This window comes from Kogia breviceps, chromosome 5, assembly GCF_026419965.1.
Source record: "Kogia breviceps isolate mKogBre1 chromosome 5, mKogBre1 haplotype 1, whole genome shotgun sequence".
Lineage (NCBI taxonomy): Eukaryota > Metazoa > Chordata > Mammalia > Artiodactyla > Physeteridae > Kogia > Kogia breviceps.
Window position 1 is genome coordinate 42,902,877 of NC_081314.1, and position 17,872 is coordinate 42,920,748.

Here is a 17,872-nt window from a genome sequence, read left to right on the forward strand (position 1 = left end):
TTTGCTGTACACCTGAAACTAACACAACATTGTAAATCAACTATACTTTAATAAACAAACCAAAAAAAAGTTGTCAAATAACGAACGTTTTACATTTTGCCAGCTCTGACATAAGACAATTAGAATTAATTTAGAAAATAAGGCACCTTAAAAAAGGACCTTAAAAATGATGCAGCTGAGTGCTTTTCAAGTTTCTTTAAGCTGTGGAATTCTTGGTTTAAACACCTATCAGGAAGACCAACATGTAACACCAGCTACGTGAGAGGGGCTCTGTTTGCAGGGCAGGGAAAGAAGGATGGGGTGTCCGAGGCCCTTTGAAGGGGCCCCGATGGTCTTCAGGGAGCACAGGTTGAAATCTCATGACCTTGTAATATACTCTTGGGATAAATGTGAGGAACTGGTGTCACAGGAGATCAAATAATCTGTTGGAGGAATTGGAGCTGCCCAACAGCAGAGTTAGGACCTCAATCAACTCAGTTCTATAGACTCTGGGCAGACAGGATTCTGAGGAGTCTGGAGTTATCACCTGGGTCCAAGTTATCAGCATGTCTCTTTATTACTGAAGGGAGTTACAAAATTGTTGTTACAAAACTGTTACAAAATTCTAAACCTTGCAGAAATGTATACTTTAAAATGTGCAAGTTTCTCCTTCCCTCTCCTCTTTTTCTGTACTCCCATCACCAGTTTGATTCTTCAGAGAAAACTGATGGTGATAGTTTGATGGGTGCCCTTCTAGAACTACACACACACACACACACACACACACACACACACACACACACACACACACAAATATAAATCCTTTTCTTTGTCCTTGTTCTTCTTAGCCAGCTCTATTTCTACTTTTTTCATGGCACTTATCACTTTCTAACATCCTCCATACTTTATTTATCATGTCTATTATTTATTGTATGTCTTTTCCTACTAGAACAGTCTCTGTGAAGGCAAGGATATTTGCCTGTTTTGTTCACTGATGTTTCCCAGTTCCTAGAATGATGCTGGCATGTGGTAGGCACTCAGAAATATTTGTAGAATTAATGGGTGAATTAATAGGATTAATAGGAAGAGCACAGAGGATTTTTAGGGCAGTAAAACTAGTCTATATGATACTACAATGGTAGATACATCCAAACAATGGAATATTATTCAGTACTAAAAAGAAATGAGCGATCAAGCCACAAAAAAGAACATGCAGGAAGCTTAAATGCATATTACTAGGTGAAAAAAGCCAATCTGAAAAGGCTACTTGGAAATTAGGGGTTTTGATAAGAGAAACAGAATCAGTTTCTGCAATGGCATTACGTCTCCTGAATTTGTGGCCTATTTTAATGATGGCATAATTGATAATTGATGTGAATATTTCATCGAAAAATGAGTATTTTCCATAAACTTTTTTTTTTTTTTTTTTGCGGTATGCAGGCCTCTCACTGTTGTGGCCTCTCCCGTTGCGGAGCACAGGCTCCGGACGCGCAGGCTCAGCAGCTTTGGCTCACGGGCCCAGCCGCTCCGCGGCATGTGGGATCTTCCCGGACCGGGGCACGAACCCGTGTCCCCTGCATTGGCAGGTGGACTCTCAACCACTGCGCCACCAGGGAAGCCCATAAACTATTTTTTAAAGTCCACTGAATCTTTTATTATGAAAAGAAAAAACTGCCTTTTATAATTTCTTACTGGTCTCTAATGTGGATAGGTCAAAAATGATGACAGAGGAAACCCAGGGACCTGGTATGCTTTAATTAGCTCTTTTTCACTGACCCCAAGTGGGTCTGCCAATATGTGACATGAGGCTCTGTCTGCTTTAGACAGACTCATCTGCTCTTTGTAAATATGCATCTCTATGGCAATGGACTGTAACACAAATAAATGCCACCAAATTATCAAACGCCTGAATTCCTGACTGCCAACTGTGTGATTGCCTGCGTTTTTGGAAAAACATTTAGAAATCCTCCATCATCTAAAGTTTGATGGTTAATGTGGAGCAAACAAGAGGAAACCATCTTTTTTCCACACCTCCCCCTTTCCTCTGTCATATCAAAACCCTTTACCCAGCCATATAATCTCTTTCCAGTTTCCTGGCTACCAGTTCTTCAACAACACAGCTCACAAATATAGATTTGCTCAGTTTCTAAATGAGATTTGATGATATCTATTTTGTTTCCATTTTGTTTCCCTACAGGGCACATACTGCCAGTTTCATAATGAAAGTAAATTTAAAAAAATAACATTCACTTTCCTGAAATTTGGTTTGTGGCAAATTGGATTGGAACGTACTCTTCTGCTGGGGACCATCAGTAGCTCAGGACCATTTTGTCCACCACTGTATGCTTTGGAGTAAAGACAGTCCCCAAACAACAATAACAGAAGACTGATAATAATCTCTGAGTATGAGCTTCCCTAAAAAAAAGATAAAAAAATACTCACCACAGACATAAAAGTATAATGCCATATAGCCTTCTATTTTACAAATAATACATTTAGAAGAATATGAAATATGTCACAGAGGACTACTTCTGCTCCTAGCTATCTCTTCCTTCTCTTCCTCCTCTTTCTTCTTTTTTTTTTTTTTGCAGTATGCGGGCCTCTCACTGTTGTGGCCTCTCCCATTGCGGAGTGCAGGCTCAGTGGCCATGGCTCATGGGCCCAGCCGCTGCACGGCATGTGGGATCTTCCCGGACTGGGGCACGAACCCGTGTCCCCTGCATTGGCAGGCGGATTCTCAACCACTGCGCCACCAGGGAAGCCCTCTTCTTCTTTTAATGTGGCTACTTTTAGGGCGAGATATACTGCAAGGCACTCCTATGCATTTTTTGCTCAATTTATGTACTTACTTTTGCTTCTGTTTATTTATTAGCACAGTCCCTTTAAATCCATTAGACACATACCCAAGGTGGACTCTATATTAGAGGAACTAACCATTTCAAGAGTTTAGTTGACTCATTTCATTTACTGACAGATAATTTCTCCCAATTTCCATACAAAACGTGCTTATCAATCTCACTTTGCACTGTTTCCTAGCTGGATGAATAAACACCTCATCCATAGATAATATCAGGTAAACCAAATGCAAGTATGCAAATAAGCAGCACACTTCTTTGTCCAATGGCACAGTTAGGGCATTTTTCTTTAGTCATTTATTTGAAATGTGCAAAGAAAATCAAACTTTTTATTTTTTAATAAGGAAGAGCTTGTGAAACTATAATTAATGAGAAATAAAGTTATCTGATGCCCTCTAGTAGAACAAGTTAGGTTGTGGATTTAAGTGCATAACATCCTTACCAGTGACATGGTATCTGTCTAGGCCTTGCAGCTACTCTTGGCTGGGGATGAACAAGGGCAGTGACTTGATGTTAATTCTATAGAGGAGTTCAGAAGGGGTCTTTGCAAAAGGACTTGTAGATCTTCCTTTAGCCATATTATTTGGGTGTTTCTCATGGGCCAATGTAGATTACAGAAAGCAGGATGTGTGTGGCAGGAGAAAGTGAAGGGGAGAACACTGCCACCATCTTACCTGTCTTCTTTTGATTCAAATCCACTCTGGAGAAATGGGAACTGGTGAGTAGGTCATCCAAGATAAATTCCAAAGCACCAAGAAAAATTCTCTAGAACACTTTTTCCCTAACAAGTGTTCTCCAAACGAGTTCAGTGGACCACATCGGTGAAATGAGGTTCCAGAGAATTTGTGACATCTTCCTATTTTGTTGTTTTCCCTCTCAAATTGTGTGGAAAAACTTTAGGATTTTTCTCTACCTGCACATCTTACAACTCTTCCCATGGGTAAATGATTCTAATCCTAGGATTAAACCAATCTATTCTAAACAAGAAAGAAACCTCCCCCAGAACCATTAAGTGGATCAGTGTTATCATTATCCTCCAGATTGGACCAACTGAGGAAAAAGAGGTAAAGGACTGGTGTGGGCTTTGTCTCCTCGGTCATCCCAATATGAGGCTGGACTTGACAACATGCAAAGTTTCAATAAGGAAGCCTTATTTATAATTAATTATGAAAACAGCACCTGCTTCTTGATATTTACAATGAGCTGTATTTTATTTTTGTATATTCTCATATCTGTTCGAGTCAAGAAAAATCAACTCATGTGGGTCTATTAGAGAAAGGACCACATTACCAGCTTTAAAATTAGCTTTCTGCAAGTCAGCCTTGCTGATGTGCTCTACAGATGGGATGTATTTTCACCCAATCAGGAAATACTTCAAAGCGAACCAAGGCAGCATTGATGGGTTCTTGTAAGATTTTATATCTTCCTTTATAGAACTCCAGTGATAGGCCAGATTTTCAAGGATTTATTTCAATATCATGTGCTTTGTTTTTAACCTCTAAATCATTTTTGTTCACATAAATGAATACCAGTGATTCAGATTTTTAAAATACCCTTCGGCAGATGAACAAAATTCCTTTGGTCTTTTATGTAAATATAATCAAGCAGATATTAGACTATTACTCTGCACATGAATACATAACTTTCAGTGGCTGGCAAACCTGCTCCTACGCCAGAGGTCAATGGAGCCCAGGAGAGAATAACTGAGTAGGGAATAACAGGCTTTCATACCCAAAATGAACTGCTGACTCAGCTTCAATAAGACCTGGGGTTTGACAATTTTTCCAGATATGATGATAGATTTGTGCTGATCTATTGCCCATTGCCTGTTCCCACTGCGATCAATATCATGCAGTAATAAGATGGCTGACTGAGGATAAGAATGCTATTTGTGACTTGATTCACCACATACTGAATTCTGCTGTACAGTGACTATGAGGCTCCTATTCTTTCAACATATTTTATTACTGAAGTATTATGTTGAACCATATGAAAGTGATGTTTTTGTCAGTCAAAATAAGGAAGTTGAACATCAGTTTTTTTCATATGATTCAAACCAATACAAAAAGAACTTCTTTAAAGGATTGTTTTGTCATGTCCTTTTAGCACGGACTTTGTAACATCAGTCTAAAATTATTCTTAATTCTTTGTTGTTGTTCTTGCTCTTATTTCCTGCTGGCTTGTTTGTCTTTTTAATATTGTGGAAGTGGTTTTTATGGTTCTCCTCCTTGTTTCTTGATTACTTTGCATAATTTAGCAAGAAAGACTAAATATCCCTCTTTTATACCAACAACACATTAAACAGAACACAAATCCTAAGCCTAAGTCTTTCTTCAATAAATTTTTAAGGAAAGAAACACAATATTGTTGAGCCAAGTGATCTCATGACAATAAGCAAAACTGTGTCAGCCAGATGACTGCTGGAGTTTTGCTGAGTGGTTTACACAATCTGAAATAATAACAATATGTCCCCTGCAGTCAGTACCAGTCCCTTCTTCATGGATGTATTTACAGTGAGTCATATAAATCTTCAATCCCTCACTCATATCTCAGTGCAAGGCATTTCCCAGGAACTTCCAGGAAATTACAAAAGCATGAATGAATCCAAAATGTCAACTTAAAAAAATACATTCTCAGTTCTAGGCCATGCTTGGTAGAAAACATGAAAAGAAAAAACTTTTTTTTTTTTTAAGTAAAGATGATGGATTCATTCAATATTTTGGGGAAAAAACCCAAGTCACCTAGTTAACTCTCAAACTCCCAAAAGAATTCAAGGCCATAAGAAATATCATTTTGACAACTAGATGCTTGAAGTAACTCTGCCAGACTTCTTTCACATTTTCACAAGATTAAACCTCACCGTATAGTACATCTTTAATGATTTAAGCTAAACTTAAAAAATAAAAATAGAAAACTATTCCAGTGGATGAAAATGTATCTAACTTTATATTTGCTACAGACGTCCTCTGTCAAACTGGGAAATTCACTTAACCTTTCTTATATTAATTTCTTATAATTAATTATATATAAATTCTCCAACATGTGTGTTAAATACATAGGTAATTAGTGAAACATGCAATTGTTAAGAGTTTGTGTTAATTGAGTCTTATTGATTTTAGCCATTCTCAAGTCCTGGTGTACTTAATTATCCAAAACTTATATTGAATATGAGCAATATCACTTTTATTTTTACCATTTCAAAAAAGAGTTTTAAGAAGGCTAATCAATAAATTAATGTAAACACTTTTGAAAATGTCAGATTCCCTAGAGATCACCACACTAAGTGAAGTAAGCCAGAGAGAGAAAGACAAATATCATATGGTATCGCTTATATGTGGAATCTAAAAAAATGATACAAAATGAACTTATATACAAAACAGAAATAGACCCACAGACATAGAAAACAAACTTATGGTTACCAAAGGGGAAAGGGGGAGGGAGGGATAGATTAGGAGTTTGGGATTGACATATACACACTAATACATATATATATGATGGATAAACCAACAAGGACCTACTGTATAGTACAGGGAGCTATACTCAGTATTTTGTCATAACATATAAGGGAAAAGACTCTGAAAAAGAATATATGTATATACACACACACACACACACATATATATATGTATAACTGAATCACTTTACTGTACACCTGAAACTAACACAACATTGTAAATCTACTATACTTCAGTCTTTTAAAAAAGAAAATGTCAGATTCTATACAAACATGCTAAACATTAATATTTGTCATTACAAAATGCTTGAACCGCCCTTTTCCTTTGGTAGCATGAGAATCCACTTTCCTCTGATATGGAGTGGGAGAAGGAAATAGAAAGTAGAGTATGGAAAAACCCTCCTAGTACCTAAACATGAAAGGGGATGATGGTCAGTGGGTGGGTAAATATAAATTGGATTCCCCATCCTTCAGCTGTGTTTCTTTCTGGAAGAGAGGCTGCCTGGCTTTTTCTATGCTTTCTATGAGAGCTGAAACCTGTGAAAGGATGTCATGTCCTAGGAGTGGGCAAGGACCTTAATCTAAATCTCAAGGGAAGAACACGGCTGCTGCTCAAGAGTGATTGTAGGAAAGATCTAATTAGCCCGAGAGTGCCTTCAGCCATCCACACCTACTCAACGCACTACCAGAAGGGTAAGCCTGGCCTGGGCACTCTGCCATTTTAGTACCTGTGTCTCCAACCTATCATCTTTCCTGGGGCCAGGACTAGGGCACACATTTAAAGGAGCACCAGAAAATTTAGTAGTCAAGATAAATAATATTTTTAAAAATCAAAATTAATACAAAAAGTCCATGATAAACAAAATATCAAAACTGTAAATAAAGACACGCTCAATATTACTACTTACCTCCTTTTGCCTCAGCTCATTATGGCTTAGCAAGATGTTGTTACTAATTCTGACTTTACTTGAAATTTTACTGAGCTTTTTTGGCATCTCCTTAAATCGGGCACCTCAGAGAAGTTCCAGCCCTGACATTCTTTTCTTACTTTGTTGTTTTCTGAGTAGCTCACACTCTCACTGGCTCCTGACCTTAGATCACCTCCTGACTATGGTTTCAATCTTTTCTTTCGATAGTCTAACCTCCAAGAGATCAGGGAGTGCGTCTGTTTGGTTCATAACTGAACCTTTGGCACAGCGCCTGGCATACGGTAGCTGCTTCATAAGTGCTTGTTGAATGAACAGAAGGAAAATCTCTTGGAGCTCGATGCTGCCCATAGCTTTCTTGCATGATTATGTGGATGGAAAATGCCTCTGGTTGGACACCTACCCCAGAGCCTGTTTTGGGGGCCACATATCCCTTTCCAGAATTTTCCTGAACACTATGGATGGGAAACCAGAAACAATATATTTTGAGGTTTGAAAAAATCAGAGCTGGTAGATTTAGGTAGATTCAAATGGAATCAAAAAGATGATTAAACTTACTGGGGAAAAAAAGCAATTAAAATAATGTAAGGGTATTTTCAAATTATCTGTTTTGCAAAAGATCCAGAAGGCTATGGTGATTTACATTACTGGAGATTTATTTATTTGTTTGTTTTTTCTAGCGATACCTGCAATTTCTTAAGTTTGGTGAGTTCAGGTCACTTACCTTCAATGGTACACTGGTCAGGGACTGGAATCTTCTTTCCCATTTCCACAGCATATGCTTTCACTTTACTGAGGTTTTCCTTTAAGTGCAAGTAGAGCTTATCATGGTATTCTACAGGCCTTGAGGTTGTATCTGGAGTTTCTTCCTGATAGTTTTCTTTAACTGTTTCTGGCAAATTCTCAGATTCTATATGTATAATACTGGGGTGTGAAACTGAAGAATTTACCAGTTGTGATCCATCAGTGTCTCCCTTAAAGGGCGACCTGTCATGTCCTTGGCCAAGTGGGTCTATTTCTGAAAGAGAGATGCTGGCTGGCGTATCTCCACTCTCTACAACTTCCCCATCCTCTGAACTCAAGTCATTCGTTAGCGCGGTGTGCAAAGCCAAACTCTTTGACCTACAATACAAACAAAGGGAAGGCTGAGGCAGGTAAAGAAGCTGGGCTACCGTTTACTGACAAGGAAAAGAAAGAATAATAACACTGGGGCAAAAGTTACTTCCTCTAGTGTGTGAAACTGAAAATTGGTGCTATTAACAGAATTTGATAAAGCATACACATTATGTAATAAGCCAAACCTTTGTAGATCTAGGCTACCTCCCAAAACAAAGATTTAAAAATCAGTTTCATGGCAAAACTGGCTGGGAAATGGTGAACTTACGTATTTATATTCTTTTTTCTACTTTTGCTTCTGCTTTTCATCAGAAATCAAGAAAAGCTTTTGACAGTCATTCTCAATATCAGCATATTTATATTTAAGAAGTGTTTTTAAAAAATGAACCATAGGTTTGTGACTTTTATTTGAATTCTCCTTTTAACATAGCGAGCTTCTTTGGATCACGAAAGCACTGTGGATGAATTTTGCTAGAGGTAAAAGATATTTAAAAACCACTTAATAAAAGTGTGATAACAAAACTAATAGCAAACATGAAGCACATATTCTAAAAACCAGCCAAGCAAAATTTATACCTATTAAATCTATTGTCTTTTCTTTCCTCCTTAGAAATTTGGTCCAAACTATATCTTCTGATTGAGCCAGGGGTGTTGCCCTCAGCATTTATTTTCTCTTCAAAAGCCTGTATTTTAACCTGGAGCTTTTCATGGTCTTCATTTTCATCAACAGTGAGGCTGGCTTCTTCCAGCTTCTCAAGAAATTCGATTTCAGTGCTGGGCTTTCTCCTAAAAGAATGAAAATCATTGCATTCGATGCTCATCACATATACCCTTCAGAACAGTGTTAACTGCTAACTGCTTCTTATTCAAAACTGAAAACTGTACCTGCTCAATTTTTAAATTTGTCATTTGACAAATATTTATTGAGTAACTACTATGGACACAGGTCTTTGAAATTGCTTCTAAAGTGTATTCTGCCAGAAGTTTAGAAACATTGGTGTTTATGGCAACTTTGTATTCGAAATCCTTTTGAAGGATTCAGAGGACGAAAAGCAGTTTTTATGGTCATCTACCATATTCTTATCTAGCTTTCCAAAGCATGCTTTCATATGAAATTCATGCCAGGAATTTTCTAGAAAACTTATGTATGCGGATCTGTTTGTACTGAAATTATTAGAATAAGAACATTTCAAATGGACTGTGTAAACTCATGGTTTTGTTATTTTAAGGAAATCAGTGGGACGCTTCCATTTTATGAAGCAAGAAAAATCTTTCTGAATTTTATTATGTTGGAGGAAAGAGGTTTTCCATGAATGACATTAATAGTTCCAAATATCTTGTATAGTAGAATTTATAAAACACTCTGTGGGTCATTAAAATTACCTCCTTTAAGGCAGGGGCTATTTGTGAAATAACTTTGTTACCTCTCTAAGGACTAACACAGTGGCTTAGATAGAGTAAGACCCCACAGACAAGCTGCAGAAATAGCTCACTGATGCTCACTGAGGCGCTGAATGATTAGAGAAAAGTAGTATGCATTTAAATTCCCTTACCTGCATTCTAATAACGAGCCAGACTAGAGCTACTTTAATTTCAATTTAATAATCACTATCAATCATATAATTTGGGGTTAGGATTAATTCTTTCCTTATAAACACAAGGGTTAATAATCTCTAGAAATCCATTCACCAAGATGGCTTAATAATTCTGTTGGTTGTGTGTATTTACTTGGTTTTCGTATTTTTCCTAGAGGTTGAGGGAAGGCGCCTCAAATTCACAGAAAAATCCTGGCTTTTTCAAACATATGGCTATTTTTCCATAAGGGCCAAAGTAAACCTGTCATATTTCTTAAGTTAGGGTGAGAAAATAAAATTTTGGTTTTCTTAGCAGCACTGCTTTTTTAGGGAAAACCAACATAGAGGGGCTATTGATGATTTTTTTTTCAGTTACTTTCCACCCATTCTGGGACCATGTCTGTGGTGGGCATTGTTGAAGGGTTGGATCCTGCAGCTTTTCTGACTGGCCCAGAGAGGGGTCCTGGCCTTGAGGGAGGGTTCCTAGTTTTGGGTCCTCAGGGGTTGGAGTCCTCCTATTAGTCCAGTCCAGGGAGAGATGCTGAAGGTGAAAACTGGGAAGGAGAGTAGATCATCCATTAAGTAATAGGACATTGTTTATTGTGTAATAAGCTATTGCTGAGAAAATGTAAATGCATTTTTAATATAACTTTTATAGGCTTCCTATGGTTTTGCATACATAATGAAAAACTTATTTTCCATCTCATGATTGAGTGAAATACACATGAGTAGATTTCAAGAACCAGCGCATGGGAATAAATGCTCATCTTGAACATGTTTCCCTTTCTGACACACATAAGATACTGGCTGCCCACAAACACATGGGAGGTTTTTACATCTTCCAGCCAGAAGATTCTAAAAGCTGAATTTTTACTCTTATTACAAATAAAATCAAGATAGTGCTGTCATTGGATGGTATTTTAAAAACCATCATGATTACAAAGGTTAATTTTATTATTATTTTTTTTTTTTTGCGGTATGCGGGCCTCTCACTGTTGTGGCCTCTCCCGTTGCAGAGCGCAGGCTCAGTGGCCATGGCTCACGGGCCCAGCCGCTGCACGGCACGTGGGATCTTCCCGGACCGGGGCACGAACCCGTGTCCCCTGCATCGGCAGGCGGACTCTCAACCACTGCGCCACCAGGGAAGCCCTACAAAGGTTAATTTTAAAAGATCCTTCTCAAGATGAGAAATTTGGGGGCAGTATTTATTTTCTATCCATGTTAGTCCATGAATAGTCACCAAACTAAAGTATTCCTCTGGTTCCTTGGAACCTAATCACATTTCAAAAATGAAAGATACCTTTATTTTTGAACTTCATTTTAGAAATTTCTATAGCTGGGATTATTAAAACTTAAAAATTTGTGAAGCACAAAGTATACCCCTATATATATATATATATCAGATGTTGAGCATTAAATAAATTTTTAAATCTCAAAACATACAAGTTGTTAGAGGTATAGTTTCTCATGCATTTACTAGTTTTTTCTTTCTACATAAACCTCTGGGTTATAACAACACTTTAAATAATAGCATTTTCTTCCAAAAAACTTCAAATTTCACATGATTATAGTAAATCTCCCTCAATAATTTTATTGGATCAGTTTCTGATTTTTTTAAATAAAATTTTCTTACTTATGGAGATCTTTTATTTCATGTCCTCTTCATATCAATTTCCCCATCTACAAAATGGAGATAATAACTATACTTAACTCATAGGGTTGTTGGGAAGCTGAAATGACAGAATCGGTGTGAAGCACTGTTCCTAGCACAAAACGGGAAGTCAGGAGATGTTAAATTTTATTATTATTATTAATTGTTATTATTATTATTACTCCTCTGGAAGCTTTATCTGTCCTTGTCTAGGCATTGTGTTAATGTAAAAAGAAAACACCAATGGCCTAGACACAGGCAGATCAATATTCCATATCCTGGAAGGTACTGATGTCCCCTGGAGAATGCTACGGCATCAGACTTCAGGAGAGGACAGTCACTCAGCCCCCTTTCCCTGCCCCTGTCTCCAGTCACCAAGTGTTGGCTGTTAAGCACCATGGACTGTGTGAGTCAGCTCTCGTATCTGGGAGCATGCCTTCCTTCACCTTCAGATTGCCTTACAGCATCCCTGAGGGTACTCTGGGCATGAAAGAAGTTATGGGTTAACCCTAGACATCTGCTGACCCAAGAGGGTTAGGTCAGGTGCCTCTGGGGCAGGTTGCCAGGTATCTGGCCAAATGTGAATTTCAGATAAACAACAAATATTTTTTTTAGTATAGGTATGTCTCTAATGGGACATAGTAAAACATGTATTGTACTATACTAAAATGATTATACTTATACTAAAAAATTATTTGTTCTTTACCTGAAATTTAACTGGATGTCCTGTATTTCTGTTAGTTTCATCTGGCCACCCTATTCCTGGGTAAATCCCTGCTGCTCAGTGGGCAGGGAACTATAATGCTCATCCTTGTTCCCCTGTGCCTGGCACACTGCTTGACACTCACCGGTACCTGAAGTGTTTGTAGAATAAATGAACTGAGACCACCTACATCTCTGAAGCCAGCCTGCTCCCTGCAACCACAAAAAACCCTCTGGAGGTCTACCAGATGTCTGTGAAGCACTGGCTGCTTCTCCTGGTCCATGGGGAGTAGGGGATGGGGCAGTGTCATTTGGTAAATATCAACTATGGAGAGAAGTAAGGAGCAAGAGTAGGAGTGAAAAGAGGGATTTGAAAAGGGCTAAATAAGTAAAGAAGCAACAATAAAATGTCTGGGCCAGAAAAGTAATCTCTAGATATGAGGCTGATGAGTGTTGCTGATGAGTAGGTTTCTCACCACAAAGAATTTCTCTCTTATACATGATCTTCCTTGTTTTTATGATTTGGAGATTTTATAACACAGGACTCAGGGGATAGGGGTGGTAATGAAGGGTCTCCAAGGTAGCCAAAGCCACAAGATGGACCAGAGAGAATTTTCTGTTACTGGCCAACAATCCACCTGGATTTGTCACAGAGTTTTGCTGGCAGAGAATTAGGATAAGTTTTTGTTCCAATAGGTTGAAAGGTCAGAAAATGGTAGGTAGAAGTTTGAATTTATAAAAAACACTCACTGCTCCTTGACTTCTCCTCTTGGTTTTTAAATTTAGTATACACAGATAGAGAATTGTTCAAAACCAAAAATGTTTTAGAGAGAGAAACTCTGCGTTCCTTTTAGAGCAAAGAAATGCATCACAAATGTGAAAGTATGGGTGGAGAGTGGAGGTCCCGGTCCTGTTTACATTTATTTGTGGGGGCCAGGGAGTTGGGCTCATTCAAGGGGGTTGTTATTTTTTTTTCCATTTTTTGCTTTTAACTCCAGAGCTAATTTTACAGAAATCTTTGTCAGAGTTCTATAATCCCCTAAATATTAACTTGGCTTTAACTCAACATGCCACATTACAAGAGGCTCAGATGATTTCCAGTCTGAACAGTTTTTGGTGTCTACTGCCAAGGTAAAGTTTGTAAAAGCATCTCTAGGGATACCCAGGAGGGGCAGGGGAAGGCCTAATTAGCTCCCTCTTGTGTGAGCGGGACTCCCCGTTAGAAACGAATTGGTCCTTGGGCAGTTCACTGCTCTCACTAAGCTGGGAGATGAGACTATAAAGCTGGCAGAGGTGGAGAGATTGGCAGCCTCTCCTCCTGGCTCCTTAAATCAAAGAAAAATAATATTAGTTAACTTTTGATGAGCTTGGCTTATGATCCCATGCCCAGGATATGTATCCTGCAGAGTTGAGCTTGTTAGAGGAGAAGTAAGAGAATATGATGGACTAAATCCACATAGGAGTCCTAAATTCTTAGGATGGTATGTTCCCTACTCTTCAGCAGTTTCTTGGGTCATCAATCATCATAAGAATGACAGAGATGATCCCCCAGCTCCACAGCACTGTCATCTGCTTTGGAACTGAAATGAGTAATGCCTCTGGAAAAGCTAAACTTGAATACTAAGGGAAAGGACAATGTCCTCAGTCCGCAAGAGCAGAGACCAACAGGTGCTCAGTTATATGGGCACCAGAACATAGAACTTGCTGAAATGAAATGACCCCATGGTTTATTTCATTCACAACAAGATTCTTTTTAGGGGCTTCAAAAGGAGAGCGTGGTGGGGAAATAGACTGAATATGGCCTTCCAGGGAAAAGATCTAGGTTTATGACTCCAATCTCCTGTTTGTTAGTGACAGGCAAATCTCTTTATGACTTTTCTGTTACCTAAAAATGGGATCAATGATACTGTATCATCAGATTGCTGAAAACATTATAGAAGATAATGGATTTGACAGTGTAGCCCAATACAGAATGGGCATAAAAATGTCAAATGGTAAAACCCTAGGTAGCTACTGCCCAATGTGGACATTTGATACCAAAAGAAGGCAGCTTGTACAGGTGATACCAAACCTGGGAGATAAGCTTCTTCTTTTTCTAAGCCAGGAAGGACCATACAGTCCCTCCTACCTCTGTAGCATCCTAAAGACTGTGGACTATAGGAGAGCGACCCTCCCTACTGTGTGAGCATACAAGGACTGGGATATAGAAATGGTCGATTTTTAAAAAATCTCTGTACTTCAAGGATGAATTCTGAGCAATTGCAGGCATGGAGAGAGAACGTTCTGCTAATAGAACAGAAGTTTAAAAGTCCTGATACGAGGAAGTGATCACTCTAATACAGATGCTCAGTCATTTGTTCTCTTTTCATTTAACCAACACAAAAAGGAATGGAACACAGAAGAAGATCAGCAAAAAGTGCAAAGCCCCTGCCCTTGCTGCTCAAAGCAAGGTTGCTGGACCAGCAGAATCAGCATCACCTTAGAGGTTGTTGTAGATGTAGAATCTCGGGCTCCATCCCAGACCTGCCGAATCAGAGTGTGCACTTTAACCCAATCCCCAGGTGTTCCAGTGCATATTCAAGTTTGAGAAGCACTGGCCCAGGCACTGAAAATTCTGGTGTCAGATTCTGAAAGAACAGAATCTGAAGCAGACCAGGGCAGAGACACTTTCCCTTAATCAAGCAAAGCTGCCGAGGGTTTCACTAATTCTGTAGTGAGGTGAGACTTAATAAACTGTGTGTGGGACTTCTCTGGTGGCAGAGAGGTTAAGAATCCGCTTGCCAATGCAGGGGACATGGGTTCGATCCCTGGTCTGGGAGGATCCCACATGCCACGGAGCAACTAAGCCTGCCCTCTAGAGCGCGTGCTCCGCAACAAGAGCAACCACCGTGATGAGAAGTCTGCACGCTGCAAAGAAGAGTGGTCCCTGCTCGCCACAACTAGAGAAAGCCCACACACAGCAACGAAGACCCAACGCAACTAGGTAAATAAGTAAGTAAATAAGTAAGTAAATAAATAACTGTGTGTTATTTGGAGTTGGAGTGTGGTAAACTGTATGCAGTTCCCTCACATTCCATAGCTTTATCCTTCTCAAGCCTTCCAGGGTCTTTATCAGTTCTGAGGTAAATGTACCTTTTCACTTTTTGCCCCTGATAGATACTGGTTCAGATGGACCCGGAATTATTAGTCAAGGTTCCTGAGTCTAGAATGGGCAGACCTGGTGAGCGGCAGCCTTACCAGAAGGCTGACAGATCCTAAGGAATTGTCATCTGGATGTGGCACAAGTTACAAAAGCACTTTGAAAATTATAAAAGAGTACAAAAATGTAACCTGGTAATGTCATCAGAACACTGAATCAGGGGTGAGGATTGTAGAGACAACACGCCCCTCCTTTTCTAGGCTAACTTTTTTTCTGGGAACATGAGCAGCTAATGGGGGCTGGCCATGAGGGTAGAAGGAAGGGTATACGCCATGAAATGCAACCACTGGGCCTGAAGAGGGAAGAAGGTAAGACGTTGTTACTCACCATCGTTTAATACTGGAAGAGCAGGGCAATGGTTAAGTTATCCTTTTTGATACATCCCCTCATCCGGTCTGCCCATTCTACTAGTGAAGCAGGCCCTTTGCCATCTCCATTTCACAGATGGAGTAGCTGAGACGCAGAGACGTCGACTAATTTACTGAAGATCAACTACTAAACCCAGCATTAAACGCAAGTATACACCTCCAGGGCTCGCCCGCTTCATACCCTCTTACCCCTGCCTCTCAGTAGGTGTTCCCTTCAGTTTACCTTTGACTCTACCACAGGAAGAAGCAATACATATTTTGGGACTGGTGATAGCACAGTAACCAACAAGAATTATTATATGCTGATATCGCCGAGTGACATCCTATGGGAACACACCAGAACAGAGTTGACGTGTCATCGCTGAGCAACCCTTCACAGAGGTCTGAAAAATAAATCCTTGTGTCCGCTTTAACAAAAACTGAAAGGTGTTCAAAACGCAGGAAACAGCATGCAAATAGCAACTTCAGAGTTCAATTATCATGGATACCAAAAAGGAACAGGGAGCTTTTGGGGAATGAAAATAGCAAACAGCTGGGTCATCAGGGTCAAGTAGAACTGTTTTATCCTCAGCTGTCACCCTTCCCACAAGGGGGAAGTAGGGTAAAGTCCCTCTCACCTCTCCTCCCACAGCACAGGTTTTCCTTTCCTCTAGGCTAAAGCTTTGCCGTTTCCTGTCTTGTTTGAAAGGGGAAGCCAAACCACAGAAGCTCAATGAAAAGCTATTTTCTCTTTTGTGTGTCCTGTGTTTTGAACACAGCTGTGTGACAGGAGAGGGGCCTCGTCCCCCTGGCACGGCTGTCCACACTGGCGGAGCCAGCACGCTCCCTGGGGCTGCTTCATCCGCTCCAAAGCTGATAATGCTGTCTCCCACCTACCTCTCTTGCTGATAAATGAATTCCTGAAATACCTTTACAGGCCTTCGCATCCCCATAAATGCTGCTTTAAGGAAGGACAAATGGTGGAAGCAAATGAAGAGCAGACGTAAAGGGTACCACACGACAGGCTTAACTTCTCCAGTAAGAAGAGGGGCAAAAAACCGAAGCCCTTCCTTCCCTACACATGGAGGAGTAACAAGAACCACAGCTACTGCCACCAATGGTTGATCCGATTTTCTTTTTATACAAGTGACCACCCTAGACCTCCCTAGATTGAAAACATATACATGTTTTTTATGAAAGCTCTGGTTACCTTGGTGGGGTGAAATCACATTCAGCTTTTCCTAAGCAGGGGGCAACTCTGACCAGAACATCACGTTTTTAATTATGGTCCTGAACCTCCTTATGTACATTTTTCGAGCCAACAGTTGCTCTCGAAGAATCAATTTCTCTTTGTATAAACACGTCTTGCCTAAAAAAGTGGGAGCTCTTGTAAGCACTTTTAAGACTCTATTTTCCTTCCATAGTGCATAGGCTCCGAATATTAGCTCTCTCAAGTTTGGGGGAGACTGGAGGGTAAACAGAAAGATACCTAGCACTTCAGCGCAGGACTTCAGGTGTGAAGGAGTGGAGAGGCAATGTGAGCTGTAGCAGGGCAAAAGAGAGAAGGTCACCATGGGCATGGGTGGGTGGGGAAGACCTCCTGGGGAAGGGATACCAAACTGGAGTCCTGGATAAGAGCAGCCTTCAGTGGGAAGAGAGGCACAAAGAAGGCATTCTATTGATAGAAGGTAATAGTAAAGGTTAGTGTGGTATCACTTTGGGGAGGAATAGGCAAGTTACCCCTGACATTCCTTTAAAATTCCTTTATTAATGAAGTACTGTGAACACTGTAAATCTTGTCGACACTACAGTTTGAGATACACTGGACTACACTAAAGGAAGAAACGAAAGAAAACTCTATGAGCTGATGTCTGGGCGTTTACACTATTGCCCCTCGAAGAACTACCATGAACCTAGAGGCGAGTAGGGGTTGGGTAAAGAATTTTACTTTGTTTTTGCCCATCCACAAAGTTTTCTCCACTATGCTTTAGTATGAAGCCTCTGTAATCCTAATATATATTAAAAGACGTTGTTGTGACATAGTAAAAGCTCCCAGCGCTGAACCCATC

At 39.7% G+C, this 17,872-nt stretch overlaps 1 protein-coding gene across 2 annotated transcripts in view; it reads right to left on the bottom strand.

The window, feature by feature from the left end:
* Positions 1-17,872, bottom strand: part of VEPH1 (ventricular zone expressed PH domain containing 1) — a 219,817-nt gene that overhangs the window by 90,462 nt on the left and 111,483 nt on the right. For both annotated transcript variants that reach the window (XM_067035332.1, XM_059065588.2), the window contains exons 8-9: positions 8,907-9,116; positions 7,939-8,336 (exon numbers count right to left, since the gene is read on the bottom strand). In XM_067035332.1, the coding sequence (XP_066891433.1) occupies positions 7,939-8,336; positions 8,907-9,116 (608 nt within the window). The remainder of the gene's footprint in view (positions 1-7,938; positions 8,337-8,906; positions 9,117-17,872) is intronic.